Source organism: Brassica oleracea, chromosome C3 (genome assembly GCF_000695525.1).
Source record: "Brassica oleracea var. oleracea cultivar TO1000 chromosome C3, BOL, whole genome shotgun sequence".
In the NCBI taxonomy this organism is placed as follows: Eukaryota; Viridiplantae; Streptophyta; class Magnoliopsida; order Brassicales; family Brassicaceae; genus Brassica; species Brassica oleracea.
Window position 1 is genome coordinate 3,497,339 of NC_027750.1, and position 26,253 is coordinate 3,523,591.

The 26,253-nt window shown below is 31.6% G+C and overlaps 3 protein-coding genes across 3 annotated transcripts; 2 read left to right on the plus strand and 1 right to left on the minus strand.

The window, feature by feature from the left end:
- The first annotated feature begins 5,329 nt into the window (after positions 1-5,329).
- Positions 5,330-7,708, plus strand: LOC106332434 (probable WRKY transcription factor 72). The gene is made up of 4 exons (XM_013770893.1): positions 5,330-5,469; positions 5,817-6,356; positions 6,471-6,584; positions 6,746-7,708. The coding sequence occupies exons 1-4, from the start codon at positions 5,383-5,385 to the stop codon at positions 7,583-7,585; spliced, it is 1,581 nt and encodes a 526-aa protein (XP_013626347.1). The 5' UTR covers positions 5,330-5,382; the 3' UTR covers positions 7,586-7,708.
- A 370-nt stretch (positions 7,709-8,078) lies between these two features.
- Positions 8,079-10,607, plus strand: LOC106332802 (aldose 1-epimerase). The gene is made up of 6 exons (XM_013771294.1): positions 8,079-8,866; positions 8,942-8,991; positions 9,123-9,246; positions 9,345-9,452; positions 9,547-9,856; positions 10,085-10,607. Exons 1-6 carry the CDS (start codon positions 8,158-8,160, stop codon positions 10,392-10,394), a joined length of 1,611 nt encoding a protein of 536 aa, XP_013626748.1. The 5' UTR covers positions 8,079-8,157; the 3' UTR covers positions 10,395-10,607.
- A 2,112-nt stretch (positions 10,608-12,719) lies between these two features.
- On the minus strand, positions 12,720-14,547 carry LOC106332636 (homeobox-leucine zipper protein HAT7-like). The gene is made up of 3 exons (XM_013771117.1): positions 14,376-14,547; positions 13,744-14,177; positions 12,720-13,249 (listed from the first exon to the last, which is right to left on the minus strand). The coding sequence occupies exons 1-3, from the start codon at positions 14,545-14,547 to the stop codon at positions 12,941-12,943; spliced, it is 915 nt and encodes a 304-aa protein (XP_013626571.1). The 3' UTR covers positions 12,720-12,940.
- Positions 14,548-26,253: the final 11,706 nt, after the last annotated feature.

A 26,253-nucleotide genomic window follows, 5' to 3' on the forward strand; every position in this document is an offset into this window, starting at 1 on the left:
TTAAAATCTAAATAATAGCAGGTAAGTAATAAAATACCTACTAACGTATATATTATCTAAAAGTTGTATATATTATCTAAAAGTTGATTGTGAGTCGAAATTAGGAACATTGGAATTATGGTGAGATAATAAGATTAGCATTATGGATGTCAAAAGAATCAGAATAAAAAAATAAAGATTTGTGTTGAATTAGAAGATGATTTGAAGAATCTATACGAGAGATAAAAAGATTAGAACACATAAAAGGAAAAAGGAGAGAGATAGAGATAAGGGTATTATAGTCATAAAAAATATTAAAAAGAAACAAAGATATATGACAAATTATATGGGCTTTTGGGTGCATTCTTGTCAATTACTCAATAATTAAACTAAGTACCAATGTGGGAGCTCCTCGACAAGGCCATGAACTATGTTCCACACAGTACTAACATCAACTGACTTATGTTCAAACTCTTTCAGTATGATCTCAACGACAATGGCTCCTTCGTTTTTCTCATCTGGCCGTGGATTCACTTCGATGTTAGAGAAGAGCCGTAAGGGTTTGATGTTCGTCAAAGCTTGCTTCCCAGCTTCAATGTTAAAGACATATCCTTGGCGAAGCTGTCAATATATGTATATATAACTGTCACTAAAACTAAATGATACACACAAGATTTGTCAAGAAAAAAAAAAGACAAATTAAACTACTTTATCGCCTCTAAGGTTTAACAAACCAATGCATCAATCCTGATAAAGTAAGTTCATTTAAGCTAAGCAAAACCTTTCACATTCATTAGAACTAATAGGCAAGCTCAAGTCAAAGACCATCAATTTTTCACGATACTGCCATAATCAAAGCTCACATCAAACAACGAACTAAAATCTACTAAAGCAACATACCCGCTTGGGCAACTCCATGAGCACGACAGGAACTTGAGTGTTACCTTCAACCACATTACCAAGCTCATCTTGAAACTGAATAACTAGCTGAGTAATATCTCCTTCCACAACTTCACAAACAACCTCGTTAGTGTTCAATTCCCAAAATTAACAACCTGAGCACAAGCATACCCTTCATCATGGTACCAGATTAAAAATTTGAGTCATTCTACTAATAACACAATTAATTTGTGTCAAATTCCCAAAATTAACATTGTAGTCGTTTTGGATTGTGTATATTTGTAGTAGGGACAAGTACTTAGATATAGTCCATAAGATGCTCTACCAATTTGAAATTTATAAATCAGGTATATATATTCAACAAATAACAGGTAACCGGATAGTTGGTACAAAATTGAATAAGAACCGGCCTATATGATCAATTTCAACGGAGGAGAATAAGTAGTGGTACTACTAGCTGTATGTGGACATGTACTCCTTCTACTTAATCACTATTTTCTGCGAGAAAAAACGATCAAATTTGAATATAAATCTCTTGGATAATGCATAGAGATGGGAGTCTAACCCCAAGAACAATAATAAACTAATCACTCATTCAATGACAAATCTGAAACCATTGACCTAAATTTCAATGGAGAATCTCCAAGCTGGCTTTAAACGTATAAATCTTTTGATAATTGTTGAATTTCAATGTCTACATCTAAACCATTGACCTTAGGTCAGTAGTAGAAATTGTAAAATCTAGTCGCAAGTTGATGACCCAAATATTATATATAAGTCTATTATAGTTGTATTTCGTGTGGAAGACCTCTTCGTTACTCTGCATATAAATACATTTTATACCAACTAACAGAATTATACATATCTCAAGCTGGATATATGTATTGATATTTTCCAAAAACTCTTGGTAGAATTAGAAATATTGATTATTTCTATAAGAGTTATCATGTGTAAAACAAACTCTTGGTAGAACTGGAAATATTGATGATTTCTGATAATAATAATAATAATAATAATAATTATTATTATTATTATTATTATTATTATTATATATATATTGAATAATGAGGCCAAGAAACTATATATGTTCTCAGTTTGATTTAATTATTCTGATTTTTTAATCCAGTTCACTAATTATTATTATAATGTGTGACATATAATCAATATTCATTTGAGATCATATATTATAGATACCATATAGACTATTCAAAAAAAAAAAGATACCGTAGAGACTTACGTAAGAAGTAATAAAATCAAGAAGATCATTGACTCATTTCCATTTACTTTTGTGAAATATTCTTGAAATATTATATATATATATATATTATAATTTTGAGAGTAATTCAAATACAAACCGTAATTAGAAAACTAGCAAACGTCGGGTCAAGATCTGATCTGTCTTGCGAGTCGCAGAGACATGGTAGTAATTGACCCTTTCATTCACTCATTTGCTGAAAAAAGATCAAAAACTTTCTCCTTGCTGATTTTATTGAACTGGTGCGGCCATATGAACATAACTAATTACACTGGAACTGAAATAAACAAACTTATCGCTAACTTTTTTTTTTTTTTTTTTTTTTTTTGGCAAACATGTTAAAAATCAATACAGTTGACCAAAGACTTCTAATGTCTAAACAAGACCAAATGTTGATAATCGTCCTGTCTTATTATAGATGATTAAGCCATCAATAATTTCCACATCAAAATATTAAACTTTCATCACCAGTCTTTAAAATGAATTGAAAGATTATTAGTTATCAAAAGGGTATGAAGCAGTTTTAGATTTAAAAAATGGAAATTATATTTATGGATTAGTCCGACGGTAGTCGAAATGACATAAACATAACAAAATATTAGACAAATCTTTAATTTCCGTGTCGCTAGTAACTACTAATTAATTTTACTTAGTTAATGGAGTTAATGTGAGACGTGTTAATTTTATATCTCATTGCTTATATGGTTAAACAATAACCACATTGCGACCACGATTGTTTACTTAACCATATAATGAACTGTACATATTTATAATAGTTACAAGAAAGTCTTTGTTTATATTAAATAATTTAGCAAATGAATAATGTAAGTTGAGTTGATCAAAATGTTTACTATAAGAATTTTTATTATAAAAGCTGCGGCAGCTCAGATCCCAAAAACAAAAGAAATTGGAAACTTAGATCGAGACCGAATTAAGTATTCAAGATTCAACTTGGTCTAAGGAAATAAAATTATTTAAAATTGTGTCATCAAAAACTAAACCAGTTCTCTTATAATTAATTATGTACTGGCACCTCAAAAATATTAGTATTGATTTGAAATAATTGTCTAGTTTGAAAAATTGGAGACAGGAAAGACGACAATTTGCTAGTATATAGATTAATGAGAAAGTGGCTAGCTAATTAATACTCTTCGGTTCCAAAATAGATATTAATGTTTTGAAGAATTTTTAATGTTTCAAAATACATAATATTTTGATATTAGTTTTAATTTTATTGAAAACTGTATGACTAACAATATTTTATAATTTTTTTATTGGCTAAATTAATATTAGTTTATATTTTTATGTTATTTTCCAGAATAAAAATATAGCTTCATTCTCGTGTTTCAAGTTTCAACCAAAAAAATCAACTATTTTAAAACACAAATCAATGTTTTCTCTTCGATAATAGTGTATACGACCGAAGCTCATTTGTACAATTATAAATAATATAAATTATTTCGTTGTTTCTTAAAAAAAAAACTAGAACATTTATTAGAATTTTATAAAAAATTGAGCAAATAATAAAAAAATTGAGCAAATAATGCATGTTCGCTTTTCAACGCCATGCAGCCGTACGCCACTGATGAAATATGACAACTATGTGAAGCATTTTGACATTCATGTAAATAATGAAATGAAATTAGATGTGACACAAATATGATAATAACATTGGAAAACCATTAGTTTTCTGTCCAAAGTTGACAAAATCATATAATTACCGTGTGTGACCTGCGTATTGACCGGTATACGCACCCTTTGGCCTAACCATATGACTAGGTTTACATATACACCACTATAATAAAATGCCTGATATTTTTGTTTGCTTTCTGATCATATATGTTACATAATTTTTAATATAAATTTGCTTTTTTAAGTATTGATAGCCTAAATATCTTGTTTTTTCTTGTTCCTTTTAGTAAAGATTGCTAATTATAAACGAACTTGTGATTGAAATTTTGTGAAAATAATACACAGAAAAAAATATTCGAAACACTAATTGAGAAAATAACTTTTGTCACTAGAATGGTGGAACATAAAAGCTGACGAACTATACCGTTGTTATGCAACAATGTCGATTGTTGACCAGACATGTGATACACTTAGATAAATTTAATGCATTGATTGTATGTATATGAATGTGCAACCTTATTCATGTTTAGAATATATATCATATATGTATATATATATATATATATATATATATAACATGTTTTCGATGATGATGGACTGCTAAGAAACTCACTAACTAAACAAGTAATATAAGATTTAAAGAGTTGACGAATGCTCATGTGATGTCAGGCCAAGAGATAGAAGAAGTCTTCTTCCATGAAGCTTCAAGGATATCTCCCTTCACATTATACAATCTCTATTTGGCGCCGTAAAATTAGGCTCTTATATTAATTTCATTTACTGCATTAGGATATTTTCATAATACCCTAACATTTAAATAACCAAGATCCATGTATAACTTTATCTACAAATGGTTCAGTTAAGAAAAAAACAAGAAATACAACTTTATGTGAAATCATCAGATTTTTTCTTTTGAAAACTATTCATTAAATTATTTTTTTGAAAGAATTTTAAATTTATTCATCTAAAAAAAAACATTTGTACAAAGAGGACTGCTATAGTTCTTTAAAAACAGAAAATTCAAACTTTACTCCTATGCTTATCTTCTTCCAAACCAAACCTCCATTAAATTCAGTAATGTCATACTTGTAATTTTACTTTAAATATTGGCTCAAGAAAATTGAATTATAAATATTGTGGGATTAGTGTTAAATATTTATATATTGGGAATCATTTTTATTGAAAAATGAGTTTTCTTAATGTTCAAACATATGAAACAATGATATTTAATTACTGTTTTAAAAAGAAATTTTGATTACAAAACTTATACTTACTTTGATCATTTATTTTCTTTGTTCAGGGGTTATATTCTTTGTGTCCCTATTACAACAGAGAAGTAGTATTATCACCAACAAAGTCAGGAAATAAATTATTTATATTCCGCTAGTTAGTGTAAAATAAATAACACAGATATGATTGTAGGAAAATGTCCGAAATTCAATAAAAATAGAAAAAAAAAATTGAACATGTTGAAGTGTTGGCGTTTTGGGTCCCCTAGAAGAAACTACACAAATGGCTATAAGTAAAAGAGTTTTATCAAGTCTGTGGAGAAGAAACAGACAACAAAAGAAGAACAAAATTCAAAGAAGAAGATAACATTCTTCTTATTTCTAAAAATGGAGGTTCTTCTGAAATTACCCACTTCAGATTCTCTTCTTAAGGATAAAGTTCTTGGATCTGCTCAAATCCTTGAAGCTAGTAAGGTACCAACTCATATGTGCACATATTTAAAATTCTATATGTATACGGAAGGCAAACAGATTTGTTATTTTCTTGTATGCGATTATGTAATTCTGAGATAGATCTTATACTCTGTATAAATTGGCTGTGCGTATCGTAATTAATATTAAAAGACTCAATATTTTCCGTTCATTAAAAAAATTAGAAGATTATATATTCTTCATCTGAAGTTTATTTTTGATATAGGATTTGAATAATTCGTTAAAATTTAGTATGGACCGCCATGATTATCATTTATGTAAAAAAGAATTCTCTTGGAACAAATTAGATTTAGTTGGGATCTTAAAATATATATATTCAATGATCTTAGGGTGACGACGATCATCAAGAACTTGAATCTGCCAAGGCCGAGATGAGCGAGGTAAAGGAAGAGAACGAGAAGCTTAAAGGGATGCTCGAACGTATTGAAAGTGATTACAAGTCTCTCAAACTCAGATTCTTCGACATAGTTCAACAAGAACCTTCAAACAACCTAACTCGAGATCAAAACGTGAATGGTCTTCAGAAGGCAACGACCGACTTGAGTTCTTTTGATCAAGAACACGAGCTTGTGTCTCTTTCACTCGGGAGAAGAAGTTCTTCTCCAAGTGATAACACCTCTAAAAAGGAAGATAAAGAAGTCAACGCTGACGAAGAGTTGACCAAGGCTGGCTTGACGTTAGGATTCAGTAACGGGAGTTTATCTAGCCAGGAAAATAGCTCCGGAGAAACTTGGCCGTCAGGTAAAGTGACCGGGAAGAGAAGCTCTCCAGCACCTGCCTCCGGTGGCGATGTTGAAGGAGAGGCCGGTCAGCAGAATAATGTAAAGAGAGCTAGAGTTTGCGTTAGAGCGAGATGTGACACACCAACGGTACGTCCTTTAATTTATATATTCTTTCTAATATGATCTATAACTTTAAGCACTGCAAACTATTTGATTATGATTTATAACTGATTAGGACAAATTGTATTATATGATGTGTAGATGAATGATGGTTGTCAATGGAGAAAATATGGTCAGAAAATCGCAAAAGGAAACCCATGTCCACGAGCATACTATCGATGCACTGTTGCACCTGGATGTCCCGTTAGAAAACAGGTACGTATACTAAACAAAACAATCAATTATTCCTAGCATTTTAATCATGATTTCATAATTATGGAGGAACAATAATATGATACAGAAACTATATCAAGCCAAAGACATGTCCTCTATTGTGTGTTTTAATTATTTGTTTTCAATTATATTGGATATTTTAGGTTCAAAGATGTGCAGACGACATGTCTATACTAATCACAACCTATGAAGGAACACACAGCCACCCTCTTCCTCTCTCAGCCACCACCATGGCCTCCACTACTTCAGCCGCCGCCTCCATGCTCCTCTCCGGCTCCTCCTCCTCCTCGTCATCAGCCGCTGAAATGATCGGAAACAACCTCTACGACAATTCAAGATTCATCAACAACAAATCCTTCTACTCACCCACACTTCATTCTCCATTACATCCTACAGTCACGCTAGACCTCACTACACCACAACACTCTTCCTCTTCTTCATTGCCTTCTTTAAATTTCAACAAATACTCCAACTCTTTCCAAAACTTCCCATCCACAAGCCTAAATTTCTCTTCTAATCCATCATTATCATCATCAACTACTCTCAGCATACCCACGGTTTGGGGCAGTGGGTATTCTTCTTATAATCCATATCCTTACAACAATGTGCAATTTGGGACGTCCAACCAAGGAAAAACAGTCCAAAATAGCATGTCCTTAACTGAAACCCTAACGAAAGCGCTTACTTCCGACCCAAGTTTCCAGACCGTGATTGCTGCTGCGATCTCATCCATGGTTGGATCCAACGGGGAGAAACAGATCGTGAATCCTATTAGCAACAATGTTCAGCAAACCGCCACGACGAATAACATCAAAGGATGTGGAAGCTATTTTAGCAGCTTATTGATGTCTAACATAGTAGCAAATAATCAAACGGGTGCGTCTTTGGATCAACCACCGTCGCAACCTCCGTTATCTATGTTCAAGAACTCTTCTTCTTCATCTTCCACGACTAGTTTCGTGAACAAGGAAGAGAAAAGCTAGTAGCTGTATCAAAAGAAACTCCATTGTTAATTTTTGGGGTGTTTTTTTTAATTAGGTGTTGTAGTATTGTATCAGAAGATGTTAATTCTTGTTAGTCCGTTTCTCATAAGTGTTTTTATTTGAGTTAGTGTGGTGCCTATTCATATAGACCAAATTAAATGTACAACTGATGTGAACGTAGTTTAAGCAATGCATTAATATGAAATTCTGAATGCTTTCCTTCTACTTCTAGGTACTCAACCTTAGTGGGCCTAAGAAAATGGGCCTAAATGAGAAATATTCAACGAAAAGGCCCAAATGATTATGTGAGGCTGAGGCACATAGAAACGATTGTGTGTTTGTGCTTATCTTTTAAAAGCTTGATGCAAACCGGTTTTATCTCCTAACTTCTCTACGAATCACCAATTCTTCGCAATTTCCTATTTTTGTCTTCTTTTATCTAATAACATTCAACCTATAAATACTCGCATAGCATTCATCTTTGTTCAGTTCATATTACTTTTAGTTTGTTCCAATAAAAAAAATAAAAAAATCATATTACTTTTAATTTTTTTTTCTTCTTTTTCTTGATCATGGCGAGAGTTTCTATTTTATTATGTTTGGTTATATTGGTTACATTAGGATTTGTGGAAAGTTTGTCATATGCACACGACACGGAAGTGACATCAAAAGATGTGGAGAGTAGTCAGAAAGAGACTGAAGTTGTTCATAAAAGTAAACATGAAGAGAAAGGAGGAGAAAAGGTGAATGATGATCACAAATCCGGTTCTGATGTTGATAAAAAGGACAAAAAGAAAGAGCATGATGTGCATAAAAAGGATGATCATCATGAAAAGAAAGAGCATGATGTGCATAAAAAAGATGATGAACATGAAAAGAAAGAGCATGGTGTGCATAAAAAGGGTGATCACCATGAAAAGAAAGAGCATAAGGTGCATAAAAAGGGTGATCACGAGAAGGATGGTGATAAGAAGAAGAGCGCTCATCATCATAAACATGGTAGTGAGAACGATGATGATGAGGAGGATGATGAAAAGAAGCATAAGGATAAAAAGAAGGGTGAACATGATGACGATGAAGATGAATCTGATACCGATGATGACACTGATGATGACACCGATGATGATGATGACGATGACGATGATGATAAAGATGAGGTTGATGCGGATGATAATGAAAAAGATAATATTGGATTATATGAGCTCAAGAAGGGAAATATAACCATCAAGCTCACAAACTGGGGTGCTTCAATCATGTCTCTTCATTTCCCGGACAAAAATGGTTAGTCAACCAAAATCAAATAACAAAGTCATATTTTATAAACACTTTATTTAAATTTTATCACTAAATTTTCAGGAAAAACTGGTGATATTGTTCTTGGTTATGATAGCGTCAAAAGCTACAAGGTACGTAGAAAAAGTGAAAAAAAAACTTTTTTCCATGTATTTTATATTTTCATGCTTGATGTTATTTTATTATGAATTTTATTTTACTTTTGTATTATGCTACATTAACATACCTTTCAATGGCAAATCAGACCGACAAGGTCTATTTTGGCGCAACCGTGGGACGAGTAGCGAATAGAATAGGAAAGGCCCAGTTCAAATTGAATGGTAAAGAGTACAAGACTACCGCCAACGATGGCAAAAACACACTTCATGGTAAATTAATTATAAGTACTAAAACATAATTAGTTAATTTAATTACGATTTTGAGAGTATAATGATAGATGATTAATTAACATTTTTGTTTAATATAGGTGGAAAGAAAGGGTTTGGCGATGTTGTGTGGGGAGTTAAAAAACATAAGTATGATGGCAAGAAACCTCATATTGTATTCACTTACACAAGTCCTGATGGAGATCAAGGTCTTTTTTCTTTTCAGTTGTTTCATTCCACGCCAAGGCTATTTTGGAAAGTACATTTAATGATTACTAGTTTATTTCTTTTTTGTATCAATAGGGTTTCCCGGAGAAGTCAATGTCACAGTGACTTATAAGCTTGACAAAGAAAATGAATTGAGTGTGGTGATGGAGGCAAAGCCTAAAGATAAAGCAACTCCGATAAACTTGGCTCATCATAGTTATTGGAATCTTGGTGGTCATAACGCTGGAGACATTTTGTCTGAAGAAATACAGATCCTCGGGTCAAGTTACACTCCTGTCGACAGTGAACTTATTCCCACCGGAGAAATATCTCCGGTGAAAGGAACATCGTACGATTTTCTCCAACTCCGTCCTATTAAAGATAATATGAAGGATCTCAAAACAGGGTGAGTACATATACTTTGCGAAAACATAAGTTTAGGTCGATTTTGGAGACTATTAAACATTTATGATCAATCTTAATTATTAAAAGAATTATGGTTTGGAGGCTATAAAACATATGACTAATAGCTCTTTAGAGTTTAGAAGTCAAGACGAATGTTTCATTGTGTTTTGATCGAAACTAGCTCTGTCTAATGGTATATTTGTATTTATTGATTTTTCTTTTCTTGCAGATATGATATAAACTATTGCTTAGATGGTAAAGCTGATAAGATGAGGAAGATCGTGGAACTCGTAGATAAGAAATCTGGGAGAAAAATGGAGTTATCCGGAAACCAACCCGGTTTGCAATTCTATACCGGTGGACTGTTAAAGGACATCAAGGGAAAGAATGGGACGACTTACCAAGCTTTCGCGGGACTATGTCTAGAGACACAAGGTTATCCAAACTCAGTAAATAATCCTAAGTTTCCTTCACAGATTGTTGAACCAGGGAAAACATACAAACACACCATGCTCTTCAAGTTTTCTATTGTTTCATAGAGTGCCTTTGGAACTATAATCAATATTCACCTGACAAAAAAATCAATATTCACAAAGATGAAACTAGATAGATTGTAAGTCTATAATAGCTCTCGATCTTTCAAATTTCATGGAACTATAACGTGTAATTAATTCATCTGTACAAAGTTTATGCATACATTTGTAACACTAGTTTATTTATTTATTTTCTTTTTGTTTTGGTATGCAAAATTCATTTCATAAGTAATCTTTGGTTTTAAAAATATCGTTTCTTTCCCATAACCATATAAAGATCATAGATTAAAAAATTCCATCAATACCTCAAAGGGTTTAATTGTATGTGAGAGACACATTGAATGTCGTCAAAAAAGGAGCCACATTAGCAACTATCAATTTCAAGAAGATGCGCTCACATGCACAAAGTGTTTTCAAGAATCTTGTACGTCTTTTACCAAAAAAAAGAAAGAATCTTGACGTCTTTTTTTATACAAAGCATAGTCTTGGAGAGTTTATTCACTTATTAGCCAATCAAATACAAATTACCTTTTAGGCAGATGTTGAGATGTTGCTCGTGGGAGTGGACTTTCTCGTCTCCCCCCTTAGCTTTTGTTATTTTTCAAACTGTGATTAAGAATAGAATATTCTGAGATTTTTTTGTTTGGTAATTAGAGACCTTTTGAACGAAATAATCAAAGTATATAAGAAGAATGAGTTTATAATTTACCAATTTACAGATGTTGAATGAAATGTGATGTATAGAATCCTTTGCGGATGTTTCATTATTGGCCATCAATTTGTACATTCTGTTGTTCAAAGTTATATGTATACGTACACGTTATTATTAGGTACATTTCACAAGCAATTATATTTAAAATGGTATAAATTAATGTCCTCCACGCTGTGTTTAATGGGAATGTCAGAATTTTTCGTAAGATTTTGTCACAAATGGTGGTATCTGGTAAGGATGAAATATCAATATTTGAATGAAATCTTATTACTTCTAACTTTAAGATCATAGATTAAAATACATTTAAATGCCATTAACGCGGGTCTATTCGTTATGACGGTGTTTACTAATGAAACGATAGAAAACAGAGAATTTAGCAGTTGACCTATCCATTATCATCAACATAAACATGTGCGCTTAACCAAAATTCTAATACAAACCATATAAAATATATGAAGACCCCCATGATCTCACATGCTATCTAGCTATATATATTCCATAAAGTTGCGTATGCAAGTACGTGGGACATATTACGTATGTACGTAAATATGGATCACATCTGAATATATTAGCGAGCGCAGTTGGCAAATGATTTTAGGATCTGATCATAAATTTACTATCTTTCAGTAACTTTGGTCTCACACAAACGATCCGTTACAGATTATTTGGTGAAAAGTTCGCTCGGATGCTTTGTCGTATTAAAAAATTGGATGCAACACCAAACGGAGTAACGAACACTGCGTGGGTTCAAAACAAATAAATGTATATTGTGTATTTTAAAATGATGCGGCTAAGCTAAAACTTTCACAGTCGCAAGTTTTGAGTTTTCTGTGGGAAGTGAAGTGGTGGTGGCAGTGAGGTCACATGGAGAGCCCACAAAGAAGAGAAATATTCGGTACTCTGTTTGTTTTCTTGTATAATGATAAAATATATGAATATTGCATTTTAGCATAGTTTTAAAATTAAACCCAAAAGCATCCAAAGATCCGAAAAGCTAGCTAGATGAATGAACGATTCTCCTAAACACTGTTTCAAATCTGTTCTCTTCCTCTCTCTCATCTGCCAGAGTACCAGTTAGGCATTTACCACTATCATTATTATCTACAATTGTCAAATAATAACTTCCTTCCATATTACATGTTCCTCTTCTGGTCTTGTAATATTCTAAATTTACTAAAATAATTTTGGAAATTTTACCGAAATAATTAATTAGGTTAAAAAGTGGATGGAAAATATCAGATATAATAAAATACTTCATGGCATTTGGTCAAAAAAATATATATGTTTCATGACTATGTTGTGTCGAACTGTCAATGACAGAGCTGGAACCCCACTCGAAAGCACATGCATCTGATTTATTCTCTTTATTCTTTTATCAATTTTTGTTTGTCAATTATGCATTTCAACTTCTCAAGTTTGTCACAATATTAACTTAGCAATTACTATTAATCAATACTGGCAAAAATCTCTAGTTATATATTTCAACTAATAAGTAGTGATCATTCAGAAATAATTTAATAAGTAATGGGTTGTTATATAAGATACATATACTTGATCTCAAAAAATATTAAGGAAGACACAAAATTCCATTTATTAAACAAGAAGTTATCATTCTAAAAAATTGTTGAATATCCTCTCTATACACCCCACTTTCTACAAACCCAAAAGAAACAGCAAAAGAGAGAAAAAAAAAACGATGCAATGTCATTTGATACAATAACAAATAATTTCAATACTCAAATTAAAAAAAAAAAATCAACGAAAATTTCTTTTGATGATGGTAATGATGATATCATGAGGATGTTGATCAGGATTATGATGTTCTTCTTGGACGATATAATCAATTGAAATGATGATGATTGTGATGTTGTTGTTGCTGGTCAGGCCATGCCCAATAACCAGCCGACGTCGTTTCATCAATACCATTGAACATATTGCAAAATCCTTGATCCTGAACCATCTGATGTTCAATATGAGCCGAGGTCGTGCTCGTTGTCACAGATCGAATTGTAGAAGGGAAAAGATCTTTCAACCCCTCTGAACTATTATTATTATTTTCCGTGCTTTCATTGTTGCTCCATGAAGCTTCTGCTGATTCTCTCTTGATCTTTCCTGACTCTTTAAGGTCTTGTTTCTTCAATGCTACAACCTGTTTTTGTGTGTACCAATATCACCACACGTAAACTTAAGTTAGTGGAGAAATTTATTCTCGCATAAATTTATTAATTTGTTAAATACTAAAATAACTTATCGTAAATGTCAACTCCACAAGCACATGGGAATTTTATTAATTTAAAATTTATGTACACAAGAATCTTATTTTAAAGAAATAAAAAAATAATGTATCTTTAATGTTATTTTGACAAACATCTTTGCGTTGGATCAAGAGCCTGTCAACAATCTAATTGCATTTTATATTACATATACTCCGTGTTAATCCATGAAGAATTTCTTTTAGTAAATGCTTGATGAATGATAGTAATTCATGATTAATCATATACATATGAACCTAGTTATATTCATAGTCTAGTGGCTTGTTAAAAACTTGCGTATCATTTTTAATTTTATTTTATGTTACATTCATCTCATTTTTATCGAAAATCTTTAGCTTTTGGAATTTACGTGATGAAATATAAAATATACCTCAGCATGGAGTTTCTTGTTGTGGGCTTGAAGAGAATCATTGTCCGATTTCAAAACATCGAATAGTTGCTTGAGAGAATCATAGTCTCTCTGAAGCTGCTTTGTCTTCCACCTAGCTCTCCTGTTCTGAAACCATATCGCAATTTGCCTAGGCTGCAACCCTAAGGCCTTAGCAAGCTGCATCTTCCTCTCAGGCTCCAGCTTGTTCCCTAGCTCGAAGCTCTTCTCTAATGCCCTAACTTGCTCTAAATTAAGCCTCTTCTTCTTCTCTCCCAACATCATATGGGACCCATCATCTGATAGATTGTCTTCATCTCCCACCTGGTCCTGATCATTCATGTTCATCGTGGTCGGGCTTTTTTGAGTTAGATGATGGTGATCTGATACTCCCGTGAACGACATTGATCTGTTCATCATGTAGTTTCCTCCTCCTCCTACACTCAAAAAAAGAAGGTAAAATCAAGTTCAAAATCCAGACTAATCTCCTAACATGTATTCATTATGTGAATTCCGCAGTGATGAGAGTCCATAAAAGGTTTACAACTCCAAATCATTATTTGGTAGTCTTTAACCTTTTTCACACTATTATATACATGTGTAATTGTGTATATGTATAGAGATGAGGTACTTACCGTAGAAAAGATGAGGAGGGCAAGAAGAGAGAGAGGTAGGGGAAGGCAAGTGATGAGCATTGTCTTCATGAAGTTGCTGAAACATGAATCCATGCTGTGGAAAGGCCATCTCCAATCTCAGTCCTTCTTGACTATTAACAATATTGTTCTTTTCCTCCTCATACATATACATATAAGTATATGTTACACACGCACAAAGCCCACCAAATGATTAACTCTTCCTAGGAATTGTTATTAGATCAAGGACTTGTTTGGAGGATCTTGAAGTTCTCTTGTTGGGGATAGTTTGGTGAGAAGGAGAAAAAGAATGATGAAGAGATCAGTTCATGAGAGGTTTGTATAGGACCCACCCTTTTATACCATTTAGGCTCTAGGGCATATGCTGATCTTTCTTTTGATCTAATTTGTATACGACACTTGGGAAAATTTAATTTAAAAATGTTAAATACCACATGGATCTTTGACATATACATTTTCCACTTCATTTATGCACTGTTTAATTTTGTGATATTAAGATACAACTTAGCTTATACATACATGTACAACTTTTTCTGTGTGCACCATACACATACAACCTCTGTTCTAAAACTCGGCCGCCTAGCCGATTCAGCGGCCGAGTAAACGCTCAACGGTGACCAAGCGTAGCGGTTTGAAGCTATGCGGTCAAAAAATTGGATTTGAAAAAAAAAATTGAAGTTTTGCTCATTTTGACCTAGAAATCGAATAATATCTCTAATATCAATGAAATGTTAGCAAAAACAAAAAAAAACTATGAAAATTGCTTCTAAAACCGTTAAAGTACCGAGCTTTCGGGTCTGAAACTGCAGAAAACCAGAAACAGAAGGAGGAAGAAGAACGGTAAATGACATGTTTGCCCTTCATTAAAGAAAAAATATTAAAAAAGGAAAAAGACGCACCCTCCAAGCGTCGAACATGTGTTGTCGCGTTCTTTTAGAGACGCCATGTTTACTTTACTACATAATCATTGAAATATGTTGTATATAACAAAAACAACGCGCCGATTAATTGGCCGCTTTATCTCCGATTTATGATTTGGCGCTAGGCCCTACCCAACCGTACGCGTTACGCCTAGCGAGTTTCCGAACAGAGCATACAACTATGAAACCACCTAACACAGTGGATTTGACATTTTTTTAATTACATTTACTTTGCCACCCAGTTAAAATCCTTAGGATCACTGTCAGCGCGGGTCGAGTTTGGGCTATGTATCTTCTTCGAAAAAATTAGTTATAAATTGTGTATGATTAAATAAATTCAGATCAAAAGATAAATAATCAATGTTAATTTTTGAACTCTTTCCTAATTTTTAAGATGTACTCATATCCATAATTGGTACTATTTACAAACCTGTAATCTTTTAAGAATAGAAGCCAAAAATAAGCAAAAATAATGACACACATTACGCTTAATCCTCGAATATAGGCGTAGTATCAGGAAAATTGCCATCAATACTAATAGTGTTGGGAGAGTTGGAGTGGTATGCTGGACTAAATTCGTTTATTAAGGCAATTAACTAACATAAATGAATATAAATAACAAATCAATCATTCATTAATCATACTATACTTCTCGAATTTCTCACTGTAATCTGTACGTACAAGGTTTGGGACTTGATAGTGCGTAGATCACCGTTATATTCTTGAATTTATCAACTATTAGGTTTTACGTACCGTCGCATATTTATATTAAGTTTCTTAAAATGTTTGAATGCTTTTTACAATCGCTGACTCAATGGTTTTCGGAAGAACATTCCACAGTAGACCTTAAAGGCACGTGGATTCTCCTCACCGGGTAAATGCGTTCACACGATGCACACCGACCTAGACCTATGTATGTTCTAAGACCATCTCCAATGTATTCTCTTATTTTTACCTTTAAAATAGAGCATACTCATCTCTATTATCTCTAAAATAGAGATGAATTTCTCTCCAATGTATTTATCTATTTTTGCCTCTATAAAGGAATATTCTCAAAAAATTATATTTTAATTTTACAAAAGATATATTTTGTTTATAAAAGTTGATAACTAACCCTATTTATTTTTAACTTTTAAAATATTTTCATAAACTTATGAATTTTTTTAAACTAAAGTTTTGTTAAAAGACTATTATGTAAATAAAAATTGTTATTATACTCCTACAAAAACTGTATTTCTCTATAAATATAAATATTTTGGTTACAACTATAAAAATTTAAAAGTTAAAGGACTATAATAGAGGAATGATATGCTTTCCTCTATAAATAGAGGAAAAATAACAATCTCTATTTTAGAAGTGGAAATAGAGATGAGATGGAGCACTTTTACCTCTATTATAGCATATACAGGTGAAAATAGCGAGGGATTGGAGATGCTCTAACAACCAAACGTATAGCCTTTAATTATTATTCAGACTCATGGTAATCAATACTCAGTAGTAACTCAATTATATCAACAGAAAAACATAAACCATTTCAAACATGTAAGTTATAACAAAACTATAGTATAATTATAATTAAAGTTTGGATCAAAATAAATATGTTAACATAACTACTGAAATTGTATATATATATATATATATATATTTATTTTTTTTTGCACTCGACCTAAATATTTTCTAAATATATTTCTATAACTCATATTGTAAAGATAAAAAGCTTATATGAATTTCCGCTAAAGATATAAACAAGAAAAAGTTGTTATAAAATACAGTTGAGTTAGCTATTAATGGATACTTTTTCTAAACCACTCAAACTTAAATAAAAGTCGTTTTACTTTTCAAATTAGATTTTCATATATTTTCAATTTGGATCAGACTAGTTTGGATTACCCGAGTAAAAAAAGATTTTTGACTATAATGATATTAGAAATGTGTTTTTTTCTGAACTGTATGTTAGTAGAAATGTTGATTGAGTTGAAAAAATGATGATTGAGATGCTCTTTCTTTCACTCTACTATATTTTGTTGGTAAGAGTCTTTATGAGTATCTAAGGTATATGAGAAAAAGATATAAGACCCGTCACTAATGTTTTCCAGTTCTCCTATCTATGTGGTATTGTGGTGGCTTTAGCAGTATCAAATTATATTTAAAATTTGATCTTATTTGTTAGTATATGTTAGTATTTAGGAACGGGTCCTACAGTATAGTGTCACAGACCTGTCCTACAACAAGGTCTTTCACATGCTTGTATAAGGAAGATTTGAGAGTATTAACACCTATCTATCTATCCTCTTTGGCAATATGCTTTTGTTGCAGAAAATTATTGAATGCTTTTAGATGTTACTATAAAGAAAAATCTAAATACATGATCTGAAGCTTCTCCAACTAGCTCCACTCCACTGCTCCCATGTGCTCTGCTTCTTTTCTACCTCTCTGCTTCTCTCTTGGGACACTTAACTCTCCAATCTCTATTTCAATAAAAATATTTGATGGGTTTATATTATATATATATATATATATATATATATATATTTTTTTTTTGTATTTTTCATCTGGTTTTACAGAATTAAGAAAGGAATATATGAGATCCAATTACAAAGCCTACTCCCAAAGAAACTGGCAATCACCAGACACCCAGACAAGCACGAAACCATCAAAAAGTTTATAGAGACTGAAAAAACAACTCGTTGGCAAACAGAAGGCCGACCAAAAATTACATTTACCTCGAAAACTTTTTGTTATAGACTTTTATCACCTTTGACCAAAAAAAAAAGACTTTTATCACCGCGGAACAAAAACTAGAAACTTTGTCAAAGAAACTAGAAACTTTGTCAAAGAAACTAGAAACTATTTTACAATAAATATAAAAAATTTATTTATATTTATAAAATCAAAATAGCTTACAAACTTTATTTTTTTAATTTTTAAATAAGTCAAACACAAAAATACGCACTCAAGTACACAAAACCGCACCTCTTTACGTGTATTGTAATTGTAAGTGCGGATTTCACTTTTGAAGTGTATCATAACTGCATCGGTTTGTGTGAACGGATTTACTTTTTGTCTACGGAAAAATCAAAAGAGTCTACGTAATGTTGATTGTGTAACATTTGGGGTTTTGTAAGAAGTTGCAAAATACCGCACCGCATTTAAGTCACCATTCACGGGTACAATCCTGTATGAGGACTGACTATTTGTTGCTAAAAAAAAGAGGACTAACTATTTATCACTTTCAAGAGATACATATTAGTATTGAAAAAGGTTGGGGAAAAAACACAAAACAATTACTAAGTATTTTTGTTTTTGTGCACTAAACAATTTACCAAGGCTTCGAATGTTTTAATCCGCCATGCACTGCACCGCAGTTAACAGTGACAAAAATCTTTACATATACCATATATTTATACCGCTTGTGTCGCACCGCTCATTAATCAGCTGTCCCGCACCGCTCACCATTCGGGAGCTTAAGTATTCCATTCAAATTCTAGTTTGTGCGTGAAAGTAGTGGAGGAAAAAAAAATTTGTCAACAGTGCACCGGGCTGAAAACAATTGAGCCAGTGTGCTTTGACTGTCCCCCCCCCCCCTTGACAATTACTAAGTATTTTTGTTTTTGTGCACTAAACAATTTACCAAGGCTTCGAATGTTTTAATCCGCCATGCACTGCACCGCAGTTAACAGTGACAAAAATCTTGACATATACCATATATTTATACCGTTTGTGTCGTACCGCTTGTTTATTTCCTTGTCGCGTGAGAGTTATGGGCCTCATTATTGAGCCCTTGAGAGACTTAGTAAATCACTAATAAATACGACTTGGGTTCTGTAGCCCAGAATAATGCTAAAGGCTATATCCTATATGTCATCAAATTATATTTCTTTCATATATATATATTTTTTTGAACAGGTTTTTCTTTTATTTTCTTGGTAAGTAAAGTGCGATATTTAACAACTTAAATAGAGTAAAACAGATATAAGATAATGTATTAAATATAACTAGATGTTCATCCGCGCATCCGCGCATGTGTTGGATCTACATTTTTATACACTAATATTTGTTCTTCATAATTCTTGTTATATATTTTAGATGGGTAGTAATATAACTAATTGAATTCAAAAGACATGAACCGAATCCGGTAATATTGTTATTTTTTTGTCCAAATATCCGAACCCGCTTCAGATACATTTGTTATTTAGATATTTTTAGGTTCATATACATCAGAGTCGAACTCATCCAGACCCAATATGATTCAATTCAAAATCCACTCATAAATTTAAAATATTCAAACGGGGTTTAATTTATAAAAAATGATCCCAAAAAGAACAACATGTACCTAATTGGATCGCCAATGTTCATGCCTAACTGATTTTATAAACTAATAAAAAAAACTCTTTCTATGTTTTTGGCTAAACTAAGTGAAATAGAAATAGTTTTTTATTTAGTAAAATAATTATATGGAGTAAAAAAAATTTAGTAACAATAAATATAATATATTTTTATTATTTTGATTTAAGTTATTATTTTATACATTAAAACATGTCGTTGAATTATGTTTTTGGCTACGTCATTTTCCACCGATTGAAACTAAAATTTTTTTTAGTACAACAAACTAAACCGAGCGTTTAACTATATACAAAACCCATTTGTTTTATATTTTATAATTGGCACAAATTTAATGTTGATTAACTAATAAATAAAATTTGCACTAATATTATTATGGTAATATAAGTAATGATGTGATGTATTGTTAAGGTAATATAATTAATAAAATTGTTAAACTGAGTGAAATATAAAAAGACTGATAATGTAATTATATTAATGAAATTATTAAAAAGACACTATACTTTCTTTTTTATATTGTTATTCATGTTTTCAAACAATTCTCATTTATACTACTATCCATGTTTTCAAACAGTTTGTTCCAAAAGGTACTTCAGTTTTAATAATATAAATAAACTAGAGTTTGTATATATTTTTTACTTTTTAATACATTGATATTTTTTCCATAATTAGTGTTATATATTTTAGACGGGTCATAATATAACTAATTGTATTCAAAAAACATGGACCGAATAAAGTAATATGACTATTTTTGGTACATATATCCGAACCCCTTTCAGATAAATTTGTTATTTAGATATTTTTAGATCATATACATCAGAACCAAACTCATCAAGGCCTAGAATGATCCAATTCAAAACCCACACATAAATTAATAATATTCAAGCGGAGCCTAATTTCAAAACAAAAAATAAGGATACCCAAAAAGAACAATTTGTACCTAAATGGATAGTCAATGTTCACGCATAACTGATTTTATAAACTAATAAAAGGACTATTTCTATGTGTTTGGCTAAATTAATTGAAATAGAAAGAATTTTTTATTTAGTAAAATAATTATATGGAGTGAATAATTAAGTGACAATAAATGTAATACATTTTTATTATTTTGATTTAAATTATCTTTAAATTATGTTTTTGGCTACGTAATTTTTCACTGATTAAAACTAAAATATAAAAAAAAAAATTAGTAAAACAAACTAAACCGATCGTTTAACCATATGCAAAATCCAGTTATTTTACATTTTTTGATTTTATAATTGGTACAAAATTACTAAAAAGAAACTATATTTTTTTTCATATTATTATCTATGTTTTCAAACAGTTATCATTTATACTGCTATTTATGTTTTCAAACAGTATCAAATGTACTTCAGTTTTAGTCATATAGATAGATAAAACAAATAGGAGATAATGTTACGTTTCATTGAAAACTTGGTAATTGCTACTTGCTAATCCAAGCTATCGTAATTAATTTTTGTTATATAATTATGAAAACAAATTAGGTTTTGAAAAGTCAAACAACGCGGGAAAGGACAATACCGTTAAACAGTGATAACGACCTTAACCGTGATGTAAAATCTTTTCATCTCCCCTTTCTCTCTTCTTTTTTCTTTTCACTTTTCTTTTTTTTTTTTCCCAAATTGTTGATATAAATGGAGAAGGGGTAATTTAATATTTATATATTTATATCCTTTCTATTCATTACTATTAAAATTTTGATTTTACAGAAATTAATAACTACGATTATATTTTTATTGATATTCAACCTTGTATTTTTTTTAAAGAACGAAAGCGTAATTCCAAAACAGAATCATAAGCTTCCAATGTGTTTTTAAAATGAATATTTTGGAAGCGTTTTGGAAGCGAGATTCCGTAAGCTTCCACAAGGTTCCGATTCCGATTCCGGTTCCGAAGCGGGAAGCGGATGTCCGATGAAGCTTCCGTGCAACGTAGATTGAAACGCACAAAGTCACCAGAGAGCATCAATCGTCCTCCGACGAGAGCACCTCCATCAGATCAATCTCGACATCGCACAAACGAAAATGATACCCTAAAAAAACGCAACTAGGAAACAAACAAGAGCCGGCGACGCAAGGCAAAGAACACCTTCACCCCCCCGGAGACTAGAGCCGGCGAAAGCGGAGCTGAGGAAGCCTCCACCTCCCGGAAACAAGGCCGGCGGCGATAGAGCTCTAGAAGCCTCTACCTCACGGAAACGAAACCTACTCTAAAACAGCCAGCTTCACCACCCAATCCTCCACACGATTGCGTTGTTACTCCAGACGCCGCGCCCCCAAAGATGATGGTTCACTCCCGGAGGTGACGACGACGGAAAAGACCCGGACCAGAGCTTCGCCAAGGCAAAAGGAAGAGGACGCGTAATATAAACCGGGGAACTTTCTCATCGGAAGAATGGAGGGCTCCGGCGATGGCACGCTCGCTCACGCGCCGGCCGTCCGCCGGACCCTCGATCAGATCTACTTTCTCTTTCTTTCTTTCTCTCTCTTTCTTTCTTTCTCTCTACACCTTGAGTCTATTTTTGCTATTATTTTCACTTTTCTATTTTTGCTATTATTTACTGTATTTTCTAAATCGCAGAAAGAAAACAAAAGAGAGATTTAGTGTTTCCTTTGACCAACGGTGAGAACAATTGTGTCGGTAGTCACAATAAAAATGTAGGGTATGGTTTTACCCCCCAAAAAAAAAGTAGGGTATGGCAACATTCACTATTTTATGACGGGTGCTCATCAGTTACGTATAGATTTGTTTTAAAACAATTAATTATATAAGTATTTTGTTTTTTTTTCCAGTGTCTTAAATATGTTTCTTAATGGAACATCTCACCTATTTATATTTTTTTTTAGATGAGAAACCCTATTATAAATGTAAGAGCATCTTTAGTGGTAAATCACTCAAAACTGAATTTCTCATATTATTTTATTAATATGTTAACTAAATAATTAAATTGGTAATTAAATTGGAAAATTTAAAATGAATTATAGTGTGGATGAGAGACAGTCAGATTATTACGGAGGTCCTCTGCCAAGGAGCGTCTTTATTCTTTCGCTTTCCATTTCTCCTACTATTTTTTTATTAGTTTTTCTAGATAAAAACTCGCTTAGAAAAACACTGTTGCGCATGCCCTAAATTTAGAACATCTCAAATCAAACTTTTTTTATTTTATAATAGAATAAAAATAGGTTTATTCTATAAATAAATGATTTTTTGGGTGGTTTGACAAAACACGTCTCGATTACAAAAACTGCCTATTTAGTAATTCATTTTTTTTGTTCATTACTTTATTTTTGTTCTAAAATAAAATATTATTTAAATATAACTTAACTCCATTATAAAGTTGTTATATTTTGAAAAATATATATTGAACCATTTGAAATGGTCTTAATTTAGTTGTATGTGCATATTATTGCTTCTATAATATAGTTCATCTACTTTTACGGAAAAAATGGAGAAATGTTATTAAACATCTATATCTAGAGATGAAACTAGCATTATTCTATATTTTGAAAAAACTTATTATAAAAGTAAAATACATTTTCTATATTTTCCCTAAAATAGAATTAAGAATTCTATTGTAAAAAAGAACATTAGAGTGAACTTATATTAAAAAAAATTAAAAAAAATAGAGAAATGAATATAGATGTGGATTAGAAATGGTTTTAAAGATGTAGTTGCCATTATAAATTAAATATGAGCATATCTCAACTTTTTAATCGGAGATTATAAATCAAATATTCATACATATTAATTTTAAATTATTTTAATGCAGGTTTCAGCTGTAAGGACCCATCCCTAGGCACCACCAACTTTTCTGTAGAAGTTTATAATTTTGATTCGTATGCCAGTCACAATTGCAAAACTATCACATTCATTTTCCATGCAGAAAAAAACAAACCATATTTGCAACTATATATAGGGACCCCTATAAAGATAGGGTGAATTTCCTATCTAGCCAAGTTTGGAGTCAAAATTAAATAAATAACTTTGATTTTAACGTTATTAAATTGATAACATTTCATACACCTTTTATCTGGTTATGTCATTATCCTTTCTAAGTTACCGGTGACAGTGGGACCAAGGATTAACGTCGCCGAGAGCACATGTCCAAGAGAAATTGAGATTTAATATGGTCCACGTACGGAATAACTATTATAAGTAAGTGTTCTATTCCATTTATAAAAGTACTGCGTCAGATAAAACAAACAGAACATATTCATACGAAACAGAATCATAAACTCTAAACCTAACCTGCACACCTAAATACTAAACCATAAATTCGAGTCTCTAAACCCGAACCCAAATGTTAAATTTAATTTAAAGTTATAATATTTTAAAGAAAACAACAAATATAATAAATATATAAATTTTGAATTATTATTCTATACTATCTAACATGGAATGAATACTACTCTTGTAATTCAACCCCAACCCACCTCCAACCCTAAACCCAACACACCTCCAACACTGAAATACTAAACCCTAAACTTGAATTCCTAAACCCAAATTTAAATGTAAAATATTTTAGATTAAATTAAAATATGAAAATAATATATAACATTTTGTACTATCATCTATACTATATAAAATGGAAAGGAAAATAGACTTGAGAGGAAGTACTACATCCTAAACTCTAATCACTAAACTCTAAACCCCTCAATAATTAACCATATAACAATCATACCATAAACCTCTATATACTTAACCTTAAACCATAATCACTAAACCCTAAACTCAAATATAAACCATAAACCCAAATATAAACCCTAAATAGAATGAAACTAAATAAATAGTATAGTACATATTGGTGAAATTATGAAATATCTATGATATCATGGAAAAAGTTAATGCTAACCCCAAATAGTATCATGAAATATCTATTATATCATGAAATGTCTATCTCCTGCAATTATAATAGAATACAACAAATAGTAAAGATCAAATATTCCATTTCCCATGAATGGTCTTTCCATTTTACGTAGACACGATCTATTCCACTTATATACACATTGCATCATTACATATAAATGAGAATATATTTACTAGATGGCTCAAATCCAATTTCAAACAATCTACTTGGCAGTCTAATCTTCCATTTGTAATTTGAGAAACAAAAGCTAAAGACAAAGGTACTATCCATATAACAAAGTAAATGTAAAATCAATTGTATAGTATAACAATAATGTGGAATGAAAACCATGTAAGATGTTAGGAAGAAGAAGAAGAAATGTGTGACTTTCTGATGACCACGTTTAACTTTTGCTCTTTTGAATAATTTTTTTTTCTTTTAAATTACAGGTTGAACCGGTTGCGTTGAAGGTTAAAAGTGTAATATTATATAAAATACACTATGTATCGATGTATTCTAGGTTATTTGGCTATTGATCTAAGTATTGTTTTTTAGTAGCCATACTACCTAATTCCCCATAAAGATACGAGCAAGGTGTATTAAAATAAAGATCATTGATATTAGAACAAGATTATCCGGGGTTCTTAGTAGGTTTTTAGTGCGTGGGTCCCCACAAAACCCTTAAGGATTGGTTACAAAAACTACTAATTAAGAACCGATCTTAGTGAGTTTCTTACGCTGTTCGCGGGCCCACTGACACGTGGCGGTCCGCGATTAGATTGTTTCTTAATTTTTTTTTTCCTTTTTTTTAAAAACTAAGAAACCCATCGTTGTGAACAGTAGACAAATCATTTCAGGTTTTGTTCGTTGACTATTGGTTGGAAAGCTACTAAATTTGAGCTTACGAATGAGGAACTGTGCATACATCGAAATTTATGTCACTCAAAATGATTAAACAAAACTCTACTTTAGTTCATTACTTTTCAATTTTCATGAACCTTTGACTTATTAGGTTAGTTAAAACTATTTTTCGTGTAGTCTCGTTAGCTGTTAAGCTACAAAACAATATCCAGTTTCAACCGATTTAACCACTTTACAGTTGTGTCCCACAACTTTATAATTTGGTGATTTAAAGAAATAATAATAACCTACATAATTTGTTGTATAGTTACAATTAAAAATTACCATAAATGGAAGAGATCGAAGTCCGCAAATTCGTTAAACATCGGTACGCAACAAATTAGAAAGGAGTAGTCTATATATATAATCGTATTCATTTACTTGTTTTTTATTTGGTAAAATTCATATACTTGGTTTGTTGTTTATACTCCGCAGCATGTGCGAAAGTAACTTAATTACTACGCTAATTTATGCAAAATTTGAGGCTCATGATCCCAGTTATCCGACAAAATTAATTATTAATGTCATTTATATTTCACATCTGTTCACAAAAGACAAACTCCTTATAAGATTTGATTTAAGTTATTTGTAAATACTGTATGTAATACAATATTACACCAAAAAAATGTAATACAATTACTTTTAAATTTACTAATTTCGCGTTATTATGTGTCCTTGCAGCATTAATAAGCAAGATTCGTGTGATCCTGCCACTTGACATTTCAACCAAAGAGTCGCACATGTTACTTTTGGCTGAGGAGCGTACACATCTTTGACTGTAAATAATTACACAAATTAATTGAAACCCGAAAAAATGAAATTCTACCGATAC

What these genes read in the sequence shown, in the direction of transcription:
- LOC106332434 (XM_013770893.1), top strand. Translation starts at nt 5,383, where the DNA reads ATGGAGGTTCTTCTGAAATTACCCACTTCAGATTCTCTTCTTAAGGAT. An exon ending in AAATCCTTGAAGCTAGTAAG is followed by an intron (nt 5,470 to 5,816) that starts GTACCAACTCAT and finishes CAATGATCTTAG; the next exon opens with GGTGACGACGATCATCAAGA. An exon ending in GATGTCCCGTTAGAAAACAG is followed by an intron (nt 6,585 to 6,745) that starts GTACGTATACTA and finishes TGGATATTTTAG; the next exon opens with GTTCAAAGATGTGCAGACGA.
- LOC106332802 (XM_013771294.1), top strand. Translation starts at nt 8,158, where the DNA reads ATGGCGAGAGTTTCTATTTTATTATGTTTGGTTATATTGGTTACATTA. An exon ending in ATAGCGTCAAAAGCTACAAG is followed by an intron (nt 8,992 to 9,122) that starts GTACGTAGAAAA and finishes ATGGCAAATCAG; the next exon opens with ACCGACAAGGTCTATTTTGG. An exon ending in AAGTCCTGATGGAGATCAAG is followed by an intron (nt 9,453 to 9,546) that starts GTCTTTTTTCTT and finishes TTGTATCAATAG; the next exon opens with GGTTTCCCGGAGAAGTCAAT.
- LOC106332636 (XM_013771117.1), bottom strand. Translation starts at nt 14,547, where the DNA reads ATGTATATGTATGAGGAGGAAAAGAACAATATTGTTAATAGTCAAGAA. An exon ending in CCCTCCTCATCTTTTCTACG is followed by an intron (nt 14,178 to 14,375) that starts GTAAGTACCTCA and finishes TTTTGAGTGTAG; the next exon opens with GAGGAGGAGGAAACTACATG. An exon ending in ACAAGAAACTCCATGCTGAG is followed by an intron (nt 13,250 to 13,743) that starts GTATATTTTATA and finishes ACACAAAAACAG; the next exon opens with GTTGTAGCATTGAAGAAACA.